Source organism: Podarcis cretensis, assembly GCF_951804945.1.
Source record: "Podarcis cretensis genome assembly, chromosome: 11".
Classification (NCBI taxonomy): Eukaryota; Metazoa; Chordata; class Lepidosauria; order Squamata; family Lacertidae; genus Podarcis; species Podarcis cretensis.
In genome coordinates this window covers 10433828-10457664 of record NC_137180.1, presented here as the reverse complement: position 1 = coordinate 10457664, position 23837 = coordinate 10433828, and the positions used below count along the sequence as shown (strand labels likewise).

The window sequence follows — 23837 nt, the reverse complement described above, 5'->3', positions numbered from 1 at the left end:
CCTGAAATATTAAATGAACTGATAATAGTAATTAAGGTGTAAAAAAACCCCCTGACTGGAACATTTATAATTATGTTCTCATTGTTCTTTCTTTTTGAACGTTACACCTTATAAATTATGTTCTTGACATTCTGTGGAACATTTTGTGCAGGCTAGGACTGCACATATCTACATCAATTTTAAACTGTTGCCAATAGTATAGTGAGCATAAATATACCTAAACTGTTGTTGTTCCTGATTAGAGTAAATTTATAGCCTAGTAAGCAGATGCATATTTGGTTTCAAGGGTAATCAAAGTGCTTTTCTGTTGTCCTGACTTAACGCAGGGATTACCCAAATATTCTGTCAAAGATTTGCCAAAATAATCGGTAATTGGTTTGACTTCTACATCTCTTGTTGATTTCAAGATGTCAGTGTTACTTGCAGGATATGAGTTGGCCATCAAAATATCATATCACAAGCAGGATAACTGTATTGCCTCACGTCAACCCCAAACAGTGTTTTCCAAAGTAAGAGGTAATTTATTAATATATTTGTAACAGTAAACTAAGAGGATTAGAGAAACAAAAAGAAGCTTCTAATATTTAAATTAGTTCACACAGTGTGCCGCTAGTCATCAAATATAGAAAACAGATGCACAGTGCACACAAGCATGAATGAGGTCTTAGAAATATACCTGTGTTTCATATGGAAGTCATCTCCCACTGTCATTTTAAGGTGTTTTGGTTGGCATGAATGCACTTCTAGCAGCCTGGCGACTCAAATGGAAGAAAAAGACAGTTTGGAACAGGAACGGGGTACCTGTGGCCATCTAGATGATGGAAGTCTGGATTCCAGGTTCTCCATCCCTGGCTTACAGAAAGATGACAACATATATTAAAGCACATTGTCCCAAATAATGATGGCTAAACTGCCAATCATTGGGCAACCATAAACATATATTGCTTTATTTCTCATTCTAAACAATATCAGCTGTGACATTTAGATGGGATTAGACTCCTGAAACATGTGTTCTATGCAGCTGACTGGCTAAAAATCAATTGTGTATAGTTCTCCCAGCTTTTCCTTCCCTGTACAGTCTTCCAGGTTCCATAACCTAGCAGGATTAGTGAGGAAGGAAGGAAGGAAGGAAGGAAGGAAGGAAGGAAGGAAGGAAGGACAGACAGGCATTGCTGCTCATCTGAAGTGAGGACAAACCAGGACGGACTTCTTCAGTAGCGATAGCATGTCAAAGTGCAAGTAGATAAATAGGTACCACTCAGGTGGGAAGGTAAACAGTGTTTCCGTACGCTGCTCTGGTTCGCCAGAAGCGGCTTAGTCATGCTGGCCACATGCTGGCCACAGCTGTATGCCGGCTCCCTCCGCCGGTAAAGCGAGATGAGCGCCGCAACCCCAGAGTTGTCCACGACTGAACCTAATGGTCAGGGGTCCCTTTACCTTTAAGTCAACATTACCTGCACCACACTTATAAAATTAAACCCAATAACAGGAAGCCATATCAATTTATAGTAAGGTCTATTATAATAGTGCCTTCACTATCAAGCTGTGAATGACTGGTTGATTCTCAACAGCAAAATATTATCCCTAGTCATCTTTTGTCATGGGACAGCTGGCATAACTGAAGATTCCTGGTTCAGACCCCACTGAGGTCACTAGTTGACCTTGGGCAAGTTCATTCTTCAGCTTAAGTGACGTCACAGGTTTGCAGTGGGGATAAAAACACTTCATGCACTAAGGAGGGCTGCAGAAATTATTAAAAGTCCTTATTTTTATTACTGATGTAACATGACTTCTCACTTTGTTCTTTTTTTTCTCCCCCAGGTGTGATAGCCGTCGTGATATTCATCCTGCTTTGCATTGCTGCCATAGCTGTACGGATTTATAAAAAAAAGAGTGTATATAAAAAAAAGGAGGTGAAAGGATCAGAAAAGGAGGACAGTGCTGAGACTGCCCTGAAAAGTGAACTCAGCATGCAAAACACAGTCAACGAAAGTCAAAAGGAGTACTTCTTCTGATTCACATTTATGATATAGTTTATTAATAATATCAATGATGTGACTTCCTTGCTAAGCCAGGGGCTCTCAACGGACAAAAATAAAAATTAAAACGCTGTTGCACTCGAAGGACAAGCAAAATGGCTCTGAAACCTATTAAACTGCGTATGTTCAGTTTCACTGATTGCGATGGGAGGCCTCTTTAAATGACATGCATTCCTTAGCTATTATAACGTAAATGCATTTTATGTAACAGTGAATTAGATATTGTAACCAATTTCATTGTTGGTAGTTTTCGGCTGTTCTGCTGTGACTTTCTAGAACGGAAGTTTTAACGTGCATTCTGAACATGGGTTTTGAATGGGGGAAATCGTAACGCAGTTTTGTTTCTCCCTCCCCTCCCCTCCTTTCCACTTACCCCCTACCCCAGCTCTTTAGGAGTGTTGTTCAAATGAACTGTAATGATTTCTTTTAACCATTTGGGTTACAATCCAAAGCAGAGTTCAGCACAGTTAATTGAGACCGTTAAATTAATATTGTCTGAGAGTGCCTACGTCTGCATTGGATTCCGAACCTGATATAATACTTACTTTCCAGTAATCAGCTCAAATTACTGATATTGAATATGTTGTTTCCATTCATGGCTGACCAGTTCCAGTGTTTGTAGTTTAAGATGCACACACACACACAAAACACAACCCCATGCTGTCTTCTGCATCATTTTTGCCCCCAAGTCAATGTGTATTACTCTCTGAGGAATACTGAGACTGAACATAGAACACAGTTCATCTACAGCAGGGGTTGCCAAATTTTGGGGCGGCCAGTGGGCACGTGCGACAATTTGATAAAGTGCCATGGGTGCCAGTCACAAAATGGCTGCTGTGAATGGTTTAGCTTGTCTCAAAATGGGGTGTGTGTTAATGACATAATGGCTACCACAACCCAAGGAGAAGTTAAAAAAGGCTGGACCACAAAATGGTGTGTTCATGTTTTCCTCCCATCAACCACCCCATCTGTGGTGAAGAAAGGCAGCTATATTAGCTGCCTCCACACCCAATCTAATGGAGAAGTTATTTGCACATCTTCTCTGTTCAGAGCAGATGTCAGGATGGAGATCCAATGAAATGGGGGTGGGGTATTTAAGGGGGTGTATTCAAAGAGGAGAAGGCTGAGCCAGTGCAAACACGAACTGAGCAGCAAGAGCAGTCCGTCTCTTGTGTATTGTGGATTTTGAGGGATAATTATTGTGACCATTCCCAGTTGCCGTAGAAGATACTGGCAGGCACACTAGTGCCCATGGGTGCCATACTGGCAAACCTTGCTTGATGAGTAGTGATCTCATAACAAACTGTGAGTGTCAGCTTGGTTGTAACCCATGCTGAGTTGATTTTTCAGTGGCTCAACTGAATGAAATTTCATTGTCTAAGAAGCCAGAGCTTAACTCTGAGTAATAGCATGCCCATATGTTGTAACAATATCTTTTGACCTATATCTGCAGGCAGGTTGTATTGGTAGCAGCAGGTTAAAACCTTCCGTGCATTTTTATTTTAATTTTATTTTTTGCAAAAACATGGTAACCACAAAAGGCGAGCAAGGTTCTAGAATTTATTTAGGAGAGAGAGAAAGAGCGAATATTTCAAGCCTTTCATTATCTGAAAGCTGTGTTAGGAAGATTTCAGATTCTTTAGAGACCAAGGTTGTAGTTGCAAATTCTGCTAGCACTGTTGGAAACTCCGTCACTATGGTAAAATCCCAGATTGGAGCAATATGTGTCTGAATACTGGAAACTTGCAGACAGAGCCACTGCCAGTGCCAGCAGTCAGAGGCAAATGATACAGACCAGAGGTATTACAGGTAAAATATAAAATGCAGCAACTGTGAGTCCAGTTGAAGCAAGTTACATGATCTAAGATGCTGTTGTCATCAGGTTGTGGAGCAGACAAGGCAGGACACTCTGTGTGGCCACTCACAACCATGAGTTGTTCAGATTAAGGAACCAGCCTTGGATCAACATTATACAGAGCCAGTTAGACATCTGTCGGTTCCTTAAATCACCTGGTTCATTTGAGCTGATGAGTATCACCTCTAGCCATTTTATAGATCTACAACACAGCAAAAACAAGCTAATAACTACGTCATTATGAGAGTTGCCCTGATGACACAGGGTTGGCCCTAGACCCAGCTGACAAGAGTCCCCAGTTTGAGTTTCATGGCACCTTACAACAATCACTTGACTGCCCTTCTCCCAGAAAAGAAAAATTGGATGGGAAGGGGCCATTGGCATGTGATGCCAGTAGTCAGGTGCAAATCTCATTAGTATGCAAGCTCCTAAGGTTGAACAGCTCCTATGTCACTAGTGATATGTGTGAATGAAATTTCATTATACAAAATTAACAGAATATGGGTTAACAGTTAAGCATTATGCATAGAAAGCAAGGTACTGACCTACAGTAACTTATTGACTCTCTGCCTCAGCAGTCCCCAAATTATAGACCTAGCTCTTTCTGTCTTCATCTTGCCCTGTCCCAAAGTTTGGACACTAGCAATCTTAACTACAATAGTATATGTGGTCTGGACTTGCTCTTCTGTGCAGTATTCATCATTATGAACTCCCAGGTTGCCCCTAAATGGGCTTACTTACCATGAGATACATGACAGAAAGCCAAACAATTGGTTGGCTTCTTGAATGCATAAACATTGAAGAACATTTCCAAAAAAAATAATAGCTGAAGGTGGTTTGTGTTTTTCTTGGAACTTTTATGTGGGTATCATGTTCCTAATTCTGAAATTAATTTATATCAAAGCTGAATACTTGCACCCCCCCCCAAAAAAAATCCAGTTTGTTGGAATAAACATGAAATGCAGGCCTTCATCAACACCTCATTGGTCACAAATTCCCCAGATTCCAAAGTGCCATTGCCTATCCACTAACATTTCAGCCCTGTGTGTGGTTTTCCTCAGTCCTACTTAAGATGAGCGTGCTTTTTCTATTCTTCTTTCCTGAGCATTGTGCGTGAGCACACACAGAGAGAGTGAAAGAGCTTCTAAGTCAACTGTGTCCTTTTTCTATATCCTTCCGTGTCTTCTCGTCTGGGATTTCATACCCTAGGCCCCTGTCCCATTCAGCTTCTCAAATTCCACCTTTCTCCTTTAACAGAACTCGTTTTGTTTTGTTTTTGCTCTTCCCAACAGCAACACAGGACTCCTTGTAACCCACCAACCTGCCCCAAATTTTCTCTCCCAACCAAACTGCCTTTTCATATCCTTCACAGAAGCTGCTCTGATGGTTTTACTGAAATTATGAAATTTATGAAATTATGACATCACAGCAGCTCAGCCAATGGTGTGGGAGGAGAACTCACAGCTAACAGAGAAATGACACCTTAAATCCCATTAATCTCACTATATCAACTTGAAGCCTATATCCACCTTTAACAAACACATTGTGGCAAAAGATTTTTCTGGCCAGATTCAGCTTCATCAGATGCATGACAAAAACATGTCACAATCAAAATGTGTTACTCGTTTTGAAGTTGCCATATGCTTTTGCTGCAACAGACTAACATTACCCTTTTCTCCAAGGCTGAAGTTCTTGCTGATGCATCTGTTGCTTCTCTAGAATTGTCCCATATCCAGCATATACAATTAATTCATGATACTTGAATGTGCTAGTACACTTGCAGCCAAACCTATCAGCTAGATGGTTAACTCTGATCTTATTTCTTTGATTATCATCCTGCCACCTTGATGTCATTCATGCTTCCGTTTTGCTATTATTATTCCGTTTTGCTTGGATCCACTTCTCTTACATGTCCAAAGAACTCAGACCATTGTGCCAGCCCCAGGTCCATTCATTTTAGGGAATGAGCTTAGGTTCTTCATTGTTTCCAGAAGCATTCATTCAAGGTTATTATACTGCTGCTGTGACTAAATTGTGTTAAATCAATCTCTTTCACTCTCAATCTCTCTCACACAAACACACTTTCCCCCCTGAGAGTGAGAATCTGTCACTAAAAATATCCAATCAGATTGTTGTCCCTTAAAGGCCAGGCACTTAAAATTGTTGTTGCCATTTTACCAACTTTCAAAGGCACCTTCTACATTATTCTTTGTAAAAAAAACCTTCAACTGTGAATAAGATGAAAATCTACACTTGATTTACTACATCATTTCCCTATGATCTCTTATATATCTGAAGTTCATGTCATTATTTTTTTTAAAAAAATCATTTTTATGTCTTAAGGAATGGTTATTTAAAGCTGCAATCCTAAACCCACCTACCAGGCAGTAAGCCACATTGGATTCAATGGGACTTACTTTTGAGTTGATATGTGTAGGATTGTACTGCAAATATTCCTTTGGTGGAAATCCTATAAACACTGACCTGGAAGTAAAGCCTTTTAAAAAATTGGATTTACTTCTAAGTAGACATGTATGAGATTACATTGTTTTGGGTACTTTTCATAAAGGAAAGAAAATGTACCAGGAGAGTCCCTACATCTTGTGCCAGAGAGTATAGATTTAAAGGAAGGAAGGAAGGAAGGAAGGAAGGAAGTCTAAAGGATATCACATATTGCTGGTGGGGGAAGGATACCTTTTTGGTTTTATCTGAAGGAGTTTAGAAGATCTAGTTTGATTGAATGCTTATTTGTCTATAGCTGTATAGTGTAAAATAACAGTTTCTTACAGGAAGCTAATGCCCATTCATATTTTGAAAGCCAGAGTTCACCAGCGCATATGTCTACCTATGTATGCATATGTTACAGGCCAGATCTAAAAGATGAACTCGTTTAAATGGGCCCAGGTGAAACTAGAAGTGCCTGTTACCTTTGGGCATACGTTAATGGAAAGACTGTAAATAATGTTCTAGGTTGACCTGGGGAATGTCACTACATGCTGAGAAAGGCTTTTCTATAAATGCCTTGTCAAATTATCAGATGTGTCCCAATAGCCATTTTCTCTTCTTCATCTCCCAAGGTTTTCTTGGATATTTCTGCATGTGCACAAATCTGTCAGGTGGGCTCAAGGTTCAGAATTTGCCTATATGACACCTACAAATTCAGAAGAAGCGAAGCAGCAGCACCTGCTCTTTTGCGTCTGCATTTATCAATATAGATGGCCAAATTCACACTGAGGTTTGTAAAGCTGTGTTTGGACTGTACCATTTCAGACTATGGTTGATGCTTACATGATCGAAAGTTCTCCATACAAAAATAATAATCATAATAATCCGCAATAGAAAACTGGTGTGTCGGAGAGAAGGCTTCTAACTTAGCTAGTTCAAAGTTCTTTTGTTCTTGTTTTTTGTACGGACTGATTCCATCATGTGAGCCCCCACCTCCACTCTGCAATGGCACTTCCCAAAGGCCACACTGAAAACTGGACCTACAAAACGGTGGCACCAAACTGCACTGATCCATCACAGACCATCCCTGTCCTTCCCCAGATCTTTTTGCTCCAGTTTGTAACTTATTGCCTCTCTGTTAATAAACAATCAGTTTTTAAAATAAAGTGAGGAAAATATTTTTTCAAGAATTTGTATTAAAAGTACTGAGGACGATACGATGATTCTTCCTTTTTCAAACAGTAAAAAAACATAGACATGCACACGACATACTAGTGAGTGTGGTTCTTTACACCTTGGAACTGAGCTGAACTGGTGCACATTCAGCCATGTATTGTTTGTGGTGTACATTCTGCTGACAGGCAAAATTGTGTGAGGCCCAAAACATATGGGGAGGATGTAGATGAAGCTTTGTGCTGTGGTCTGAACTTCTCATTGCTGTTGCTGCTCATATCCAGTTGGTTACTCTGATGTGGTTGAAATTCCTCCATCTCACATAGAAACCTTTTGAAATGCATCCCTCTTTTGGCCAACCAGGTATTCATCAGCAGTAATCCTGACTGCACCCAAAAGGGATGTCTTAAGGCCTTAATAACATCTAGAATCCTACACTGTGGTTAACTCAAGGAGGACAGCTGAAAATTGCCCTCAAATTGCTTTATTCACACTTTGGCAATTTCTTTCACAATTCAGATGTGTCTATCCCTATTCCAACAATTTAGAACATTTCAAGAAAAATATCCAGCACAGCATAAAACCTTACTAAACTGGTTGATTAAGCCAGTTAGTAGACAAGTTCTTATCTGAGAGACATGGGATGTGGGTGGCGCTGTGGTCTAAACCACCGCACCTATTGGGCTTGCTGATTGGAAGGTTGACGGTTCAAATCCATGCAATGGGGTGAGTTCCTGTTGCTCTGTCCCAACTTCTAGCAGTTCGAAAGCAAACCAGTGCAAGTAGATAAATAGGTACCACTGCGGCAGGAAGGTAAATGGCATTTCTGTGCGCTCTGGCTTCTGTCACGGTCCTCCATGAACCAGTGGTGGTTTAGCCATACTGGCCACATGACCCGGAAAGCTGTCTATGGACAAACACCAGCTCCCTCGGCCTGAAAGCGAGATGAGCGCCACAACCCCTTAGTTGCCTTTGACTGGACTTAACTGTCCATCTTACCTGAGAAAAAGTGTTGTATAGAGGTTGGTCTCTGGTGGTTGGAGAGCCCCCATGATGACGAGAGATGGAGTTCTTTCATAAAAAGATGCTCCTTAAACCAAACCCTGCATTGATATAAACATGGTACTTTTCTATGGAGAGGCTGCTCCATTCATTTCATGGATGGAACACATTACCATTTCCTGTTAGTAGTATTTAAATGAAAGTGTTGTACTGTGTACATGGCTGAACAATCCGATGACCAAAGGAACAAAAATTGCTTATCTATTAGTCCTTTTATTCAGCCAGTGGAGCTCCCCATTTAAGCTTCAGATTACTTTGTATTATATTACCGCCTGTAGAATAAAAATAATAATTATCCACTAGTTGATCTCCCATGGGTGATCGTTGAATACTTGCACAGCTGTGAACCTAACTACAGTGATGTTCTAGTCAATATTTGTCAGGATGAAAACAATGTTAAGACAGACTGGATTGGGATGTATAAGTGCAACCTAAGTGCAATATTTAAAATGTGATGACTCAGCCCACATGGTCAAACAACATGTGAAAGGAGCCAAAATTTGTGACCAATGGCCACATCTTGTCACCTGTGCTTTGGGCACATATGAGGTCTTACGCATGTATGCACATGGCACTCCTACACACAAGAGTTTTTAATATCATTGGAATAGCTGTTACTTCACCAACAACAAAACAAATAAGTATATAAAAATGGAGGAAACTGGGGACCCATTTTCCCCAAGAAAGAAATTTACTTACCCACAGCCAGGGTACACCCTTGTGCAAATTAATTGAAACAAAGCATGTTTCCTATCTTACTCATAATCCTGTACTCAAAACAAAACGAAAAGTTAGTTGATCATTATGGTGTTGGAAGCCTGCAGCCAATAGAAGGAATGATGCGCTCACCACAATATATTGAGGTTCTACGAAAGAGAGTTATTCCAGAGCTGGAAAAGAGGTATTCTGATGGTACTGGGATATTGCAGCAGGACCTAGCCCCTTTTACACATCAAAAGTGGTGAAGAAATTCATGACAAAGTACTTGATTGGCCAGGGAATTCCCTGGACGTAAATGCCACTGAGAATTTGTGGGCTATATGCAAAAGTTGCCTCTGTGCTGTAGACTTTACGACTATGGAGAAGCTCATTCAGGCGCTGATTCAAGTGTGGTACAGGGATCCGAAAATCAACAATGACTGTTCAAAACTAGTAGACTCTATGGCAAACCATGTTCAAATGCTGCTTAAAAATAGCGGAGGTCATATCCATTACTAATGTACGTATATGTTAGTTTTGTACATGTATATGTGAGTTTTGTACAATAAACTACATTGTTTGTTTCAATTAATTTGCACAAGAGTGTAGGAAATTAATATCAATTAGCTTATTCATACTAATTAATTAACTGCTTGGAGAAAGCTGTGGAAAAAGAGTGCAATTTGGTAAGTGACTAATTTAAGAGGGCCTCCTGATGATACTGTTGAGTAGACAATGCCCATCATCATTCCTTGATAATTGAAGTTCTCAAGTATCTACCATTCTATAAGCAAGCTGGAGCTTGAATGTGATTTCCTACTTACACATCAGTTGGGAAGACAGGCGAACTAATGCCCGTGTACTGGAAGAAGCAAAGATCACCAGTGTTGAAGCAATGATTTGTTGGACTGGTCATGTTGTGCGGATGCCCGGGCCTTAGGGTCTGCTGTGCGTTTGCCTCCAGGTTAAATACCTTACCACCCACAGCTAACTGTCAAGAAAGTGCCCAGATCTATGGCTCCCAGGCATGTCCTAACCCAAAACCTTTTAGCATTATATAGCCAGTGGAGGAGGTTTTAGGAGAGTTGAGGTTGGGGAAGGTGTCTTCTGTGAGTCCCAAACTGTATAAAAAGTATCTTCTTGTCCAGATTCAACGAAATCCTGAACAGGAGTGGTCCTGAGGGCCTGGTGATACAGAGTGTATGTCCACACTTCCTGCCTAGCAGTTTAGCATGGAGAAACAGAACTGTTGCTGCGCAAAAAGGTTGCGTTAAGGATGAAAAATCTTTCCTGTTAAAAAGCACAGCTCATCCTCTCCTGAGTGCCGTACCAGAGCAGGCAAACTCCCGTTTAATTGAACTGTTCAGTATTTTATTAAAGAAGCCTTAATTTGGCTGCAGAAAGCACAAACGAATCCCTGGTGTTTCTGATCATTTAATGAGATTGAGCATTCTCAGGCAGAAAGGGGGGGGGGGAGATTTCAGAAATTAGTATTAAATAAAAGGATAAACAGTACGATGGCTCTGCAGACCTCTCAGAGTTTTCTTTCTCATTTTCTTTGACATTTTAGACACATGATTTAATGAATCCAATAATAGAGAGTGCAAAAGGTGGAGAAAATAAGTCAGATAATTTTTCTTTAACTTGTCCCTCAGAGGTGCATTTGTTTAGTAGTGGGTTTCATTTTCATAATGATTTTTAGTCACCAGTTGTGACACAGCATCAGTTTAATGTGAGTATCAATGAACCTAACTTTTCTTCTTCTTTTGTACAAGGAATAGAACATGTTAGATTAGGGTTATTTAAAAATAAAATATGAGTAACAATTCTTCCCAATAGCCAACGCCAATTCAGACATTCTTTTTGCGTGCTCAGACCCAGAAAACTCCCCCCTAAAAAAATTCACACATGACTCAAATTTTGGTTTTGGTTTTTGGCAGAATTTAGGCCACAACTTTATTGATTACAGAAAGTGACTAGTTGCATAGGCTCTGGTTCGACTAGCTCCCTGCCATGCAGATAGCACTGACCCAGGGCAGCAGCATAGGTCAGCCAAGGGTGAACACTTGGATAAAGCAGAAAGCCGGGAACGGGCTAACTCCGCCACCCAAATGTCCCCCTGGACTCATGCACAGGCACAACCCCCTCTGAGGGGTTGACCAAACCATCAAATCCCTGGACTCCTTTAACGGAATACACTTCACATAGGGATGGCGAGAGCATTTTCCTATCCCTATCTCCTGAATCAGAGCCTATCTGCAACCTTACAAGTTGTGACGATTTGCTACGCGGCAGGCGAAACGCAAATGGCAACAGCCAATCAGCCAAGTGGGGGAAATTCCTGCCGTACCCCTGTCCCAACGACAGATGACACATGATGGCATAGCAAGGTCAAGTGCAAAGCCCTAAAAATAGGGAGAAGTGGGTGGGTGTTCCGAATGCATGCGCCGAAAGAGGAAGCTCTGGGTCACGTGCATGGGCATAAATAGGTCCCTCGAACCATTTGGAATGCGTCCCATTGGCCAGATTGCACCCAGCTTCGAGGGACCTACCAATCAGGTGTTGTGGCTGTCCAAACGTACCCACCCACAACACAGGGTGTTGGTTGTCCAGGACTTTCCGCAATACTCCCTCTGGTGAGAGATGTTGATAACTAAACACAAAATACATATGCGGTCACTTGAGTTCTGAATATGTCTATAGGTTTGCCTACAATATGCATAGAGAAGTTTCTCAATCTTTCTCCAGCATCTCAGTCTGGATCTGGAAAGAGGTCTCCTCCTCTGCAGAAGTTTGGCACTGGCTTTAACACACAGTCAAATATGGTGGACTCTGTTGCCTGTACATCCACCCCTAGAAACAGAAATGAAGCCGAGTCGGGGGTAGACTGGGTGGACTGCAATTTTTGGTGCCAGGGTTTTGTTTTTTAATTTTTTTTTGCAATGAATTAAACGAAGCCCTAGGTCAAAGCCTAATTTGCACTGACGTGATAAACCTGTGTCTGAGCTGTGCCACTCCAGCCTGTAGGCAGGGCCCACAAAAGTGAAAGCTCCTTTGTGCAACAACAAACAAGCAAAATCCCTGCTTATAGAAAACTAGCCTGTTAGGTTAGCAGTTTGATGGTTGCTTAGATCATTTTGGCTATAATGGTCTGACATACACACATAAACTCACGCATGCATGCAAACTCTTTAGATGGTAGTGTGAAATTACTTTGCGTACTTCGAAATGTAAAAATTCCTTCCAGTAGCACGTTAGAGACCAGCTAAGTTTGTTATTGGTATGAGCTTTCATTTGCATGCACACTTCTTCAGATACCTTCTTCTTCAGAAGTGTTCATGCACACGAAAGCTCATACCAATAACAAACTTAGTTGGTCTCTAAGGTGCTACTGGAAGGAATTTTTTTATTTTGTTTCGACTATGGCTGACCAACAGGGCTACCTGCCTGTAACTTCAAAATGTAGTAAGCCATCCCTTCTATGTGGAGTGGGCCTTCTTTTCATTCTGCTGAGTGGGACTCTGCCCCAAAATCCTGCCCTGATGGCATCAGTTTCACAGAGAAATCTGAGCTAGATCTCTTTTCTTCCAAGATCCTTTGACACCAATATTTTTTCCTACCCATGTGTGAAAGAAGGACAAGGAATCGAGCAACAGAACCGAGCTACGACCGGACTAATAATGGTCATGTTCTGAAATGGTCTGGAGTGGCATCAGTAGAGGGTCTTGCACCAAACCATTTGTACTTATTCAAACACAGGCAATTTTGATTCCCTTTTCCTGCTTTCTGCGGTGTTGGGAGGTAGACTCACAGCTCTTGCAAACCTGGCATATAATTAAACCCAAGAGCTTCCTTTCTTAGGGTATCAACGAACTCTAAAATGCTGTAATTTTCCTCTTCTTTGTAATGTTCTGCAAGGTTACAATAATAAGAAGAACTCTGAGCAAAGCCACTTATCCCTGATGCCTCCCACCCTACAGCAACCATGTTGGAGTTGACAGTAATTGACACAGAAAGCATCCAGCATCTTCTAGGCTGATCCAAGAAGAACTAGTTATGAATATGAACCTCAAGACAGTACTGAGCTTTGACAAAGCCTTGCTTCTAAGTACTTCCAGTAATTGCCGTGATTCTTAACAGTTTTTGAAATGCACCTTGTACTTCAGAGGTTTTTATGTTCCTGATGTTGTAACTTGATAAAACCATTAACCTTTCCACTCTCTCTTTTCTGATCCATTCAAATGATATACAGAATAATGCTTGTGATTTATGAAGTTTAGTGAATTATTATTTGTAGAACGCTTTGAAGTTGAAAGCCTAGATATCAAGGCTAGGCAGCGTTACAATAGCACAAAGCACCAATCTCTAAGATTTCAAAAAAGCGTTTCTCTGAATATGTATTAAACGAGGCTCACTTCTAACATAATTGATTTCCAACAAAGTCACACTTCTGCATAGGGAGAAATTACATGAACTTTGCATTGATTGGTGCAAATGATAATCACCACACACACATAAGCCCACTTCACTGTGCATACACTGAATGTGTGAATGATGATCAGTTAGGAAAGCTTGAATAATTTGTTCTTTGCCAATTCCAATATGAAGCAACCTGATCTGCAACTTCTAATGTTTCAGATATTTGGGCCCTGAGTTGTTTAGGGCTTTCAACACTAGTGTGAACTAACTGTACGTTCCGCACAAATACAATATGTCTTCCAATGGTGGTTTGGCATTCACGCTATTCCCTCAAAATTATAATGTGCTCTTGCATGCGCACACATGACAATTAGGTAAGACAGAAGGAAATCTCTTTGTTAGGATATGACAGCTATTTAGTCATTTGCCCTTGCCAACTTGACGTTGATATATTTTCTTTTTTTTTTTTTTAAATGATATTTATTAAGATTTCACAAAATGTAACAAACAACAACAAACAACAAATATCAGAAATACAAACAATATCAAAAAACACAAAAAACAAAACATACAAAAGATTCAACATAATAATAAAAGAAACATTAAAAAACAACTCTGGTTCATTCTAATAGTCTTCAAAACCTTATTTTCCTTGCTTCCTCCCGCCTTCCCTTCTTATATTCCACTTTAAAAAAATTTTTCAGCAAGCTCATTCAAATTCGTTTTATCCTTTATCTTTCCCTTTATACTCTTCCTTATCCTAATCACTGGATCCCCATCATTTCATTTACACTGCCTTTAGCACTCATAAATTTTGCAATGATTTTGTAGATAAACTTTGAACTTCTTCCAGTCTTCTTCCACCAACTCTTCTCCTTGATCTCGGATTCTGCCGGTCATTTCTGCCAGTTCCATATAGTCTATTACTTGTATCTGCCATTCTTCCAAGGTGGGTAGATCCTGTGTCTTCCAGTGCTTTGCGATGAGTATTCTTGCTGCTGCAGTAGCATACATAAAAAAAGTTCTATCCTTCTTTGGCACCAATTGGCCGACCATGCCCAGGAGAAAGGCCTCTGGTTTCTTTAGGAAAGTATATTTAAATATCTTTTTCATTTCATTATAAATCATCTCCCAGAAAGCCTTAATCCTTGGGCACGTCCACCAAAGGTGAAAGAATGTACCTTCAACCTCTTTACACTTCCAACATTTATTATCGGGCAAATGATAGATTTTTGCAAGCTTGACTGGGGTCATGTACCACCTATACATCATTTTCATAATATTCTCTCTTAAGGCATTACATGCCGTAAATTTCAAACCGGTGGTCCACAACCGTTCCCAGTCAGCGAACATAATGTTATGACCAATGTCTTGTGCCCATTTTATCATAGCAGATTTGACCGTTTCATCCTCAGTATTCCATTTCAGCAGCAAGTTATACATTCTCGACAATACCTTAACACTGGGTTCTAGTAATTCTGTTTCCAGCTTCGATTTTTCCACCTGGAAGCCATACGTTGATATATTTTCAAGTAACCATGAATACACACTAAGATACTAGCTCTGCCTACTTGATTTTCATTACTTCGGAAATGAGGCTCAGTGTCAAACACCAATAATTCAATAATATTGGCCCTTTCACTTTCTCCTATACTTTGTGGATCAATGACACTTGGTGACTATGTCAGCGTTGCAACATAATTAGCTCAATTAGCCACTGAATACTACTGTTGATCAACAGCAACACCAAAATTAGTACCTACATTGGCACTCATAATCATTTCATTGAAGCTTCTGTGGAAGATAGTAATAATAATAATAATAATAATAATAATAATAATAATAATTTATTATTTGTACCCCGCCCATCTGGCTGGGTTTCCCCAGCCACTCTGGGCGGCTTCCAACAAAGATGAAAAATACACTAAAATGTCACATATTAAAAACTTCCCTGAACAGGGCTGCCTTCAGATGTCTTCTGAATGTCAGGTAGTTGTTTATCGCTTTGATATCTGATGCTCTCAGTTGATAACGCTCAACACTCTGCAACACTTTTCAGCAATACTGACCTCTAAGCTGTTGAGGAATTAAATAAAATGTTTGACGTGTTGTTGCCCTTTTTTATTTTACTCTTATAGGATTTGGATAACATTTTGTACCTTGTGGCTGATGGCCTTATTGGAATCTTTGATTTTGATTTTTAGGTATGTAACGAGGTGAGCTCCCATTGTTTAGTCCCTGCTCCTGCCAACCTAGCAGTTCGAAAGCATGTCAAAGTGAGGCCAGTCCAGTGAGGCTTCCTTCATGTTCTTAACTCTTATATTCTACATATGAAACACAACACAGAGATACTCACTAGAGCAGGCACCCCCAAACTCGGCCCTCCAGATGTTTTGGGACTACAACTCCCATCATCCCTAACTAACAGGACCAGTGGTCAGGGATGATGGGAATTGTAGTCCCAAACCATCTGGAGGGCCGAGTTTGGGGGTGCCTGCACTAGAGGATATCAACAACCATGTAGAGCAGAGATGGCAATATCTTTTAAGGGGACACATTCCCTTTGGGGTAATTGGCCAGGAGCTGCACGCTAGCCATGAGTGGAGCCAGAAACAAATCCAGATTCTAGATTAACAAATCGAGAATAAATATTACCCTGCTTCAGTTTTTGCCATGACAATCTCAGATTAGAATTCCCAGCCCTAGGCAGATATACTCAGAAGTAAAGTCCACTGATCTTCATGGGGATGTACCTCACCCATCAGGCTGGGTCTCCCCAGTCACTCTGGGAGACTTCCAACAAAGATTAAAAATACATTCAACATTAGTAATCATAATAACACAGGACAATACAGCTACTGAAAGGAAGTGAAAGTATGGTAATTGCTTTCTGTCTAGTGTGTAAACACGCACATGCATGTTGGCATAAGGTTATCAACATATTCTCAGACAGCTGGGGAGTGTGGCTTATTTTTCCCAAGACATACAACCCAGAAAAGGAACACGGGTGGTGCTGTGGGTTAAACCACAGAGCCTAGGACTTGCCGATAAGAAGGTCAGCAGTTCGAATCCCTGTGATGGGGTGAGCTCCCGTTGCTCGGTCCCTGCTCCTGCCCACCTAGCAGTTCGAAAGCACGGCAAAGTGCAAGTAGATAAATAGTACCACTCCGGCGGGAAGGTAAACGGCATTTCTGTGCACTGCTCTGGTCGCCAGAAGCGGCTTAGTCATGCTGGCCACATGACCCGGAAGCTGTACGCCGGCTCCCTCGGCCAATAAAGCGAGATGAGTGGTGCAACCCCAGAGTCGACCACGACTGGACCTAATGGTCAGGGGTCCCTTTACCTTTAAGAGCTCAGTAAGGGATAGAAGTCAGAGCTGGTCTTCAGAGTATCTCAACTGCTACTATGATTAAGGGGGCACTGTTTCTCACTGAGATTACGTGGGGTTTCCTCCTCTTGTGTTACCAGGCAATATCTTGGGAAGAGACAGGGCAGCGGGCCACTTAAATGAATCAGTCACCCCCAGAGGTGGCCTCCATTTCCTTGTGGTTTATGGATGAATTTGCATCTTCTTTTGACAGTATAAGGTAAACCATGAAGACAAAGCAGACGCATATAAAGTCATCCACCGCCTAGTGTGCTTTCCAAATTAATCCCCAGCTTTTCTAGTTATAAACGAACAAAGAACAGACAAATGTCACCTTTGGTTATGGTGGGTTCCCCCAGCCGCAGCATGCTTTTCTTTGTCACTTGGAAGTCCCACGCTATCTGATCCCTCTGCTCTTTCTCACTGAGAACAAAGTATCATCATTATAATGTATCAATTTTGTGATGTCTCATCATTTTTATAAAGAAATTTTTTAAAAAACACACACACACACCAGTTTTCACTTTTTATTTTAAAAGCTTGGCTTCCCTGCTGCTTTCCGAAATAGTAACATAGCTGGAAGATGCACCATAGCGAAGCAAAGGAAAGAGACCCAATGCAGCTTGATCTCAAAGGAAAAAGTGTATGTAATAAAGATGCTCTTTCAGAAATAACAAAAGCTTTTGCTTGTAATGATTATGGGGAAGAGAAACTCATATGTATGCTGATATATATCAATAATATATCAATCCACAAAAAAGATAGAATCATAGAGTTGGAAGGGCCATCGAGATGTTCCATAGAGGTGACCATATTGCATGTTTGATCTTTACTATTCATTTCCCAATCGTCCTCTCCCTTCCAATGTTGTCCTTACAACGTTGACCTTCTAAAAATGTTCCTTGTTGTTAAATAAGTCCATACTTACCACCAGACGTTCACATCATTCATGCCTGCATACACAGCACAAAATAGAAAATAAAATGAGCATGGAGGTTAAGCCAGAGGGGGAAAGCAAACTACACAACTAACAAATCGAATTACAGCAAAATTTTGCAGTGTGGAGTGGTTCTCTTTCAGGGTTACAGCAAGCCAGCCATGTATTCCCCTATCCCCCCCAAGATATTTCATTCTATTCACCTCCTCAAAAATAAAAATAAAAATAGTCAAATAGTATTGCATGACTACTGGGCATGCTTAGATCTTCTGTGTGTGTGTGTGTGTGTGTGTGTGTGTGTGTGTGTGTGTGCAGAGCCGTCTTTCCCATACAGCTTAGTGGTGCGTTGCGCCAGGGCGCCAGCCTCTCAGGGGCACCCCAGCGAGTGGGGGAGCTGCCCGGCTTTGCCAGTGGCCTCCCCTTAACTGCACGCCTGCCAGCTGTGCCCCGTCAACCATATGGCTGGTGGGCGAGCAGCTTGCCTCCCAAGCCTCCTCAGGAAGAGAGCGATCCCCACAGAGGCTTAGGATGGAAGCTGCCCCCCCCCATGGCTGGCAGTGTGTAGCTCCCCCCCCCCCCGCTACCCACTATCCATGGTAATTTGGGGGCGCTGGGTGGATATTTGCACCCCAGTGCTACATCTGCTAAAGACATCCCTCTCTCTCTCTCTCTCTCTCTCTCTCTCTCTCTGTGTGTGTGTGTGTGTGTGTCCCCCCCGCTATTTTAAAAAACATGTTGCTGCTGCTGACAAGGGTGTGGCCATCACACACAGGGCCCCCGGACGTTTGATGGTCTATTGACCCTGTGCCACCACTGTGATTGCTTTTTCCGCTGCCACCACCCCGTATCTCACGGGGACATGCGGAGTCCAGTCAGTTGTTAACATAAACAAATAATCAAATTTATTTTTAAATGCAGGAACAAACTTATGGTTACAGTTAATTTTTCCCTTGTCAGTTTCTTATTCTTAGTTCCTAACAACTCCAAACTGATTATTCCAACTATCTATCTGACTCCACCTAACAATTCTTCTCACTCTCTCACAATACAACTCTACCAACCCATGCCTAAACCTCCCTCTTCCTTCTTCAACTTCCAAACCTCAACTCTCAACTCCCAAACCTCAGCTTAACTCCCAAACCTCAACTCAACTAACTTTCAAAACCTCCCACTCTAACTTTTATTCCCCCCTTGCATTCTCACTGGCCAATCACATCACACCTATTTTAACCCTTTCCTTATGACCCATCCTAGGAAGCAAACGCCACAAAGGGTGATTTAACAATCTGCACAAGTGATAGTTAAATATGAAGAGTGGAATCAGGCTCCTGAGAGTCCTGCAAGTTTCTCCCTCCTACAGTCAATTTGTGTGAGCATCTTTATTTAATCCCAATAAATCATGGACCTGGATTTATCACACAGCCATGGTCTCTGTCATCCCCGTCATTGTCCTCTGGAAATCTGGGAATTCCCCCAACCATTGAGACGTCACTTAGCTGGAGATGCTGTTAGTTTGACTAAATAAGGTTCCATACTTGAAAATGGATTCACCATTAGCCAGTGGTGGTTGGTAGGCAGGTGGAGAGTTCAACAGAAAGTGGACCCATAGCCAATGACTAGCAAAACCAAGTAATTCTGCTTTTGTCCTAATCCTACTCACTGCTGAGTTCTACAAAGAGCACATGTTTATGAAGTTTTTAGTGTTCTGCAGTTCCCCTCAGGTTTGTTTTAAATCACAACTGGCCATATTACTTCAGTAAAGAAACAACTGAAACCTGTCCATTCTGAAGTAAATCTCAGAACATCTAATTGGGCTTGTATCCAGGTGTAGAGGATCGCAGCCTAAAGGCATTAATAAATAGCATTGTTTGGCTTGTGTAGTGCTAAACTGATGTACAAGGCACTTCTCTCTTTCACTCAGATAACTGAAGACACACAATTATAAGTGTGATCATATATTACAGTTTTCAATTACTGATAAGATTTCAATAATCTGACCTTGCGTTTCGTCTCTTGCAGCATAATTTTATGCATGTTTACTCAACAGCACACAGTCGTCCCATAGAACACAGAAGAGGCTTTGCTTTAGAGTAAACAAGCATAAAATTGAACTGCAAAACTATAGATAATATGGTGGTGTCGTGATAAATATACCGTATATGCCATGATTCCGAGGACTGTCTGCAGGTTTACTCCAGCTCTGTTCACAGAATACATGCTGTATATTTTCTTGTGAAGATGGGTGCATTTCTTATTCAGTAGCTTTATGTGTAAATCTATATTTTCCTCCTCACACAAAACAGTTGATTTCAGTTCATTTGCTGTAAGAAGTTCAATTCTTATTGATTTAACCAGAAAAGCATAAACGATGTTTGAGTCCAATTTCCCACCCTGCGAAAACAACAGTGGCCTGGTTACTTTCCTTGCTATTTGATGCCCGTGAATATCTTCCTGTTACCACGGATGGTACTACATTTTGTAATTACTTGGCTCATAATATGATTAGGTCATAACGCTAGACTGATATCCAAATCAAGACCCCCTCGCCTCAAAGTGCTTTCCTAGCTCTGAATAGCAAGTGAGGTTTTGTGCATGCTGAGTCTGTATTCTACAGATCGTGTGCCCAAACACATCAGTTGTTTCCTGTGAATTTCCTTATTCTTGATGAAATCCTCATAGATTGTTTTGAAACTTGTGCCAGCTGACTGAAATGGGAATGTAATTACAGGTAAAAGACCTTGCTGCCTGAATAAATATTCACATTGCCGTGCCGTTCCTAGCCTCAAAATCACACAGCCTTGTCATGGTGCCTGTAAAGAATGACACAATCAGTCCACACACACACCCAACCTATTGATTATATGAGGTGATTTTTGCAACATGTTTGCTCTATTTTTCTGCTGGAATGTTAGGAAGTAGATCTCCCATGATTTGATAGCTCTGGTTACAACTGTACATGCCTGTCAGAGACCAGGCTGAGGAGTACAACTCTGATGAGGAATGGTGGGAGCCTCCCCCTGCTCATGGCCAGGATCCTGACACTCCACAGGAGCAGTGGAGTAGTGTTGATTTGGAACAATGGTTCACTGAGGGGCACAGCTTGGAAGACAATAGTTGGGCAGAACTGGGAGGTGGACAGCAAGAAGAACGGGAAGGGAGTGAGCTAGCAGACTCTCTCTCACTGGAAGATGTGCACCTGCTCAGTCCCAAGGCTAGGAGATTAGATAAGGTGGCTGTGCAAAAGGCTCAATGGTTGAGAGATCAGGTGGCTAGGAGACGAGAGGGCGGAAGTGACTAGAGGGAAGTGGGCGGAACCTTAACTGGGAGCACCTGCACTCTGAGAACGGTCGCTTGTTCTTTTGCTGCGTTCATTAAGCAGTTCTGTTAGTGGTAAGAGACTGCTTTCTCTCTGTACTGCTTATCTACGGCCAAGGGGGGAGGGAGCTGAGCCCCTGAAGCCTGACAATGCCTCACCCAGTCCTAATATGCTCCATCCTGTCCTATTCATCGCTATGGGATTGGTGTTAGGTTTCTGTTTATGCCACTGCGTAGTTCTTGGGGTCACAAGACTCTGTTGACATTCCAGACTGTTGGAAGTCTCACGGGAGATGGATGTTGATGTTACTGGTTTCCTGTTTCTTTGTCTTGTTGTTTTCTGTCTCTCACAGAGAGCAGATGCATATTCTTTTCTGTCTTGCGTAGTTAGAAATAAAGTAGCAACGTAGCACATATTTCTGGCTCCTTCTGCTGCTGTTTGGGTACTCTGCGCAATGGAGAGTGTGCCTGAAGTCACGTTCAAAGGCTTAGGTCATTAATCACCGTCGAAGGAGAGCCTGGAAGGGTTCTGAAGATATGGCCGGAGGAGTAGCCAATACAGCTCAGTCGTACGGAGGCTTCAACAATTGGGTAGTGGGATTCTCTGGCTGCAGACCTTCTTGAGTGACCCCCTCTTCCTTTTGTGTGTGTTTGGCATTTCCCCTTGGTAGGGTAGGGTTTATTTTCCAAGCAGTTTGCCCGCATTCCAGTACCATAAGGGCAGGCGCTCACAGTTTGCTCAGGTGTGTGAATGTGTTTTGTGCCTGTACATTGCCATCTCTGTTTTCCTCCCTGAAGATATAGCAAGGCACTTTTCCTCCAGCAGCCCATTCCTTCCCAGCTTGATGCATGGAAGCGTTTATTTCACTGTTTTTCAATGCATGATCATCCTGCCACTCACCCACCTTTCCTTCTTAGGAGCATTTTTCATGGCTTGGCTACTCAGGCAAATGCATCTTTGTTCAATCAGGCTTCTGCAAGTTCTGCTGAATAATCAGGCATATACAGTGTATCACCCCAGAAACTGCAAAAGTAATATGCATTGCTCAACAAAGTTTATTAGCAACATTTTAAGGTAGGTCTCACCAACATGGCCTCTGAGGGTGCCAGTAATCCTCCTTACGTTAGGTAAGGTAAAGTACCCCTGGACGGTTAAGTTCAGTCAAAGGTGACTATGGGGTTGTGGCGCTCATCTCGCTTTCAGGCTGAGGGAGCCAGCGTTTGTCCACAGACAGCTTTCCGGGTCATGTGGCCATCAGGACTAAACCGCTTCTGGTGCAACGGAACACCCTGATGGAAACCAGAACGCACTGAAATGCTGTTTGCCTTCCCGCCGCAATGGTACCTATTTATCTATTTACTGGTGTGCTTTTGAACTGCTAGGTTGGCAGGAGCTGGGACACAGCAACAGGAGCTCAGCCTGTCGTGGGGATGAGGAGCAGGTGGCACTGTGCTCTAAACCACTAAGCCTTTTGGGCTTGCTGATCGGAAGGTTGGCAGTTCGAATCCCCATGACAGAGTGAATTCCCATTGCTCTGTCTCAGCTTTTGCCAGCCTAGCAGTTCAAAAGCACACCAGTGCAAGTAGATAAATAGGTACCACTGTGGCAGGAAGGTAAACGGCATTTCTGTGCACTCATTTGTGTTCACCTGCACAATACTGCATACCAGGGATAGGGAACCAGTGGCCTTCCATTTGCTTTTGTCACAGGTTTCCCATCCCTGTGGTATAGAATCATGGAGACTAGCAATGGCTAGCAGCAAGTTTTATAAACAGCAAAGAAAAGTAAAATAAGAACACAAGGATGGAGAGGAATCCAGAGGCTCAGTTGCCCAGGTGAAGCCTATGTTCTACCTACTTGGAACAAAAAACCTGTAGATGCCTGTGAAAGAATTCTTCCTGGAGATTAGACTGAGCCCAGTGCCAAATACATGATAGTGCCTTTGAGACACCATGTGAGCCTCTTCTTGCGTGCAGTTTAATCCATGTAATCAAAGTCTGTCGTTATTTCAGAAACAGTCCAGTGTGGCTGAGAACAGAGAAGCAGGAAGATAATTGATTCTGAAGGTGAAAGAACTGGAACAAAAGATTACAGGGGGAAAAATAGCACAGCCTAAAAGTAAGCACTCCCTCTCTGCTGAAGGCTTTAAAATTTCTTTTGTTGTAATGGCCCAAATGTTCTCTCCGAGGTGTTTTTGGTGTCATTGGATGGTGTTTGTTTTTCAATGGCTAGAGGGCTTCAATGTCTCCAGTTACTGAAGAGTTAATGTTGTTATCCTATAAACAGTGACTTGACAATAAGCCCCATTAAATTCGGTGGGACTTACTTCCAAGTATATATGCACAGATCCAAGCTCTAAAAATTATTTTGGAGTCACACCACGTTTTGTTTCCTTGCTTCTGTGGCTCCTTTATTTTACAAACCACAGTGACGTCAAAAGCTAAGAATTCTCTCTCCCCATGTAAAAGTATTTTTTGAGGAGTGAGGATAGCAGAACAGACAGGTAAAGCCATTTTTGAACATTT

The 23837-nt window shown here is 41.9% G+C and overlaps 1 protein-coding gene across 5 annotated transcripts in view; it reads left to right on the top strand.

The window, feature by feature from the left end:
* The window catches only part of CNTNAP4 (contactin associated protein family member 4), a gene marked incomplete at its 5' end in the record, with an annotated part of 290283 nt that extends 283734 nt beyond the window's left edge, over window positions 1–6549 (top strand). For 3 of the 5 annotated variants that reach the window (XM_079996016.1, XM_079996015.1, XM_079996017.1), the window contains one exon: window positions 1822–6549. In XM_079996016.1, coding sequence (XP_079852142.1) covers window positions 1822–2015 — 194 coding nt within the window. In that variant the 3' untranslated portion in view covers window positions 2016–6549. Of the gene's footprint in view, window positions 1–326; window positions 517–1078; window positions 1214–1821 lie in introns of those variants that run through there. The other 2 variants (XR_013843755.1, XM_079996019.1) reach the window with 2 other exon arrangements.
* Window positions 6550–23837: the final 17288 nt, after the last annotated feature.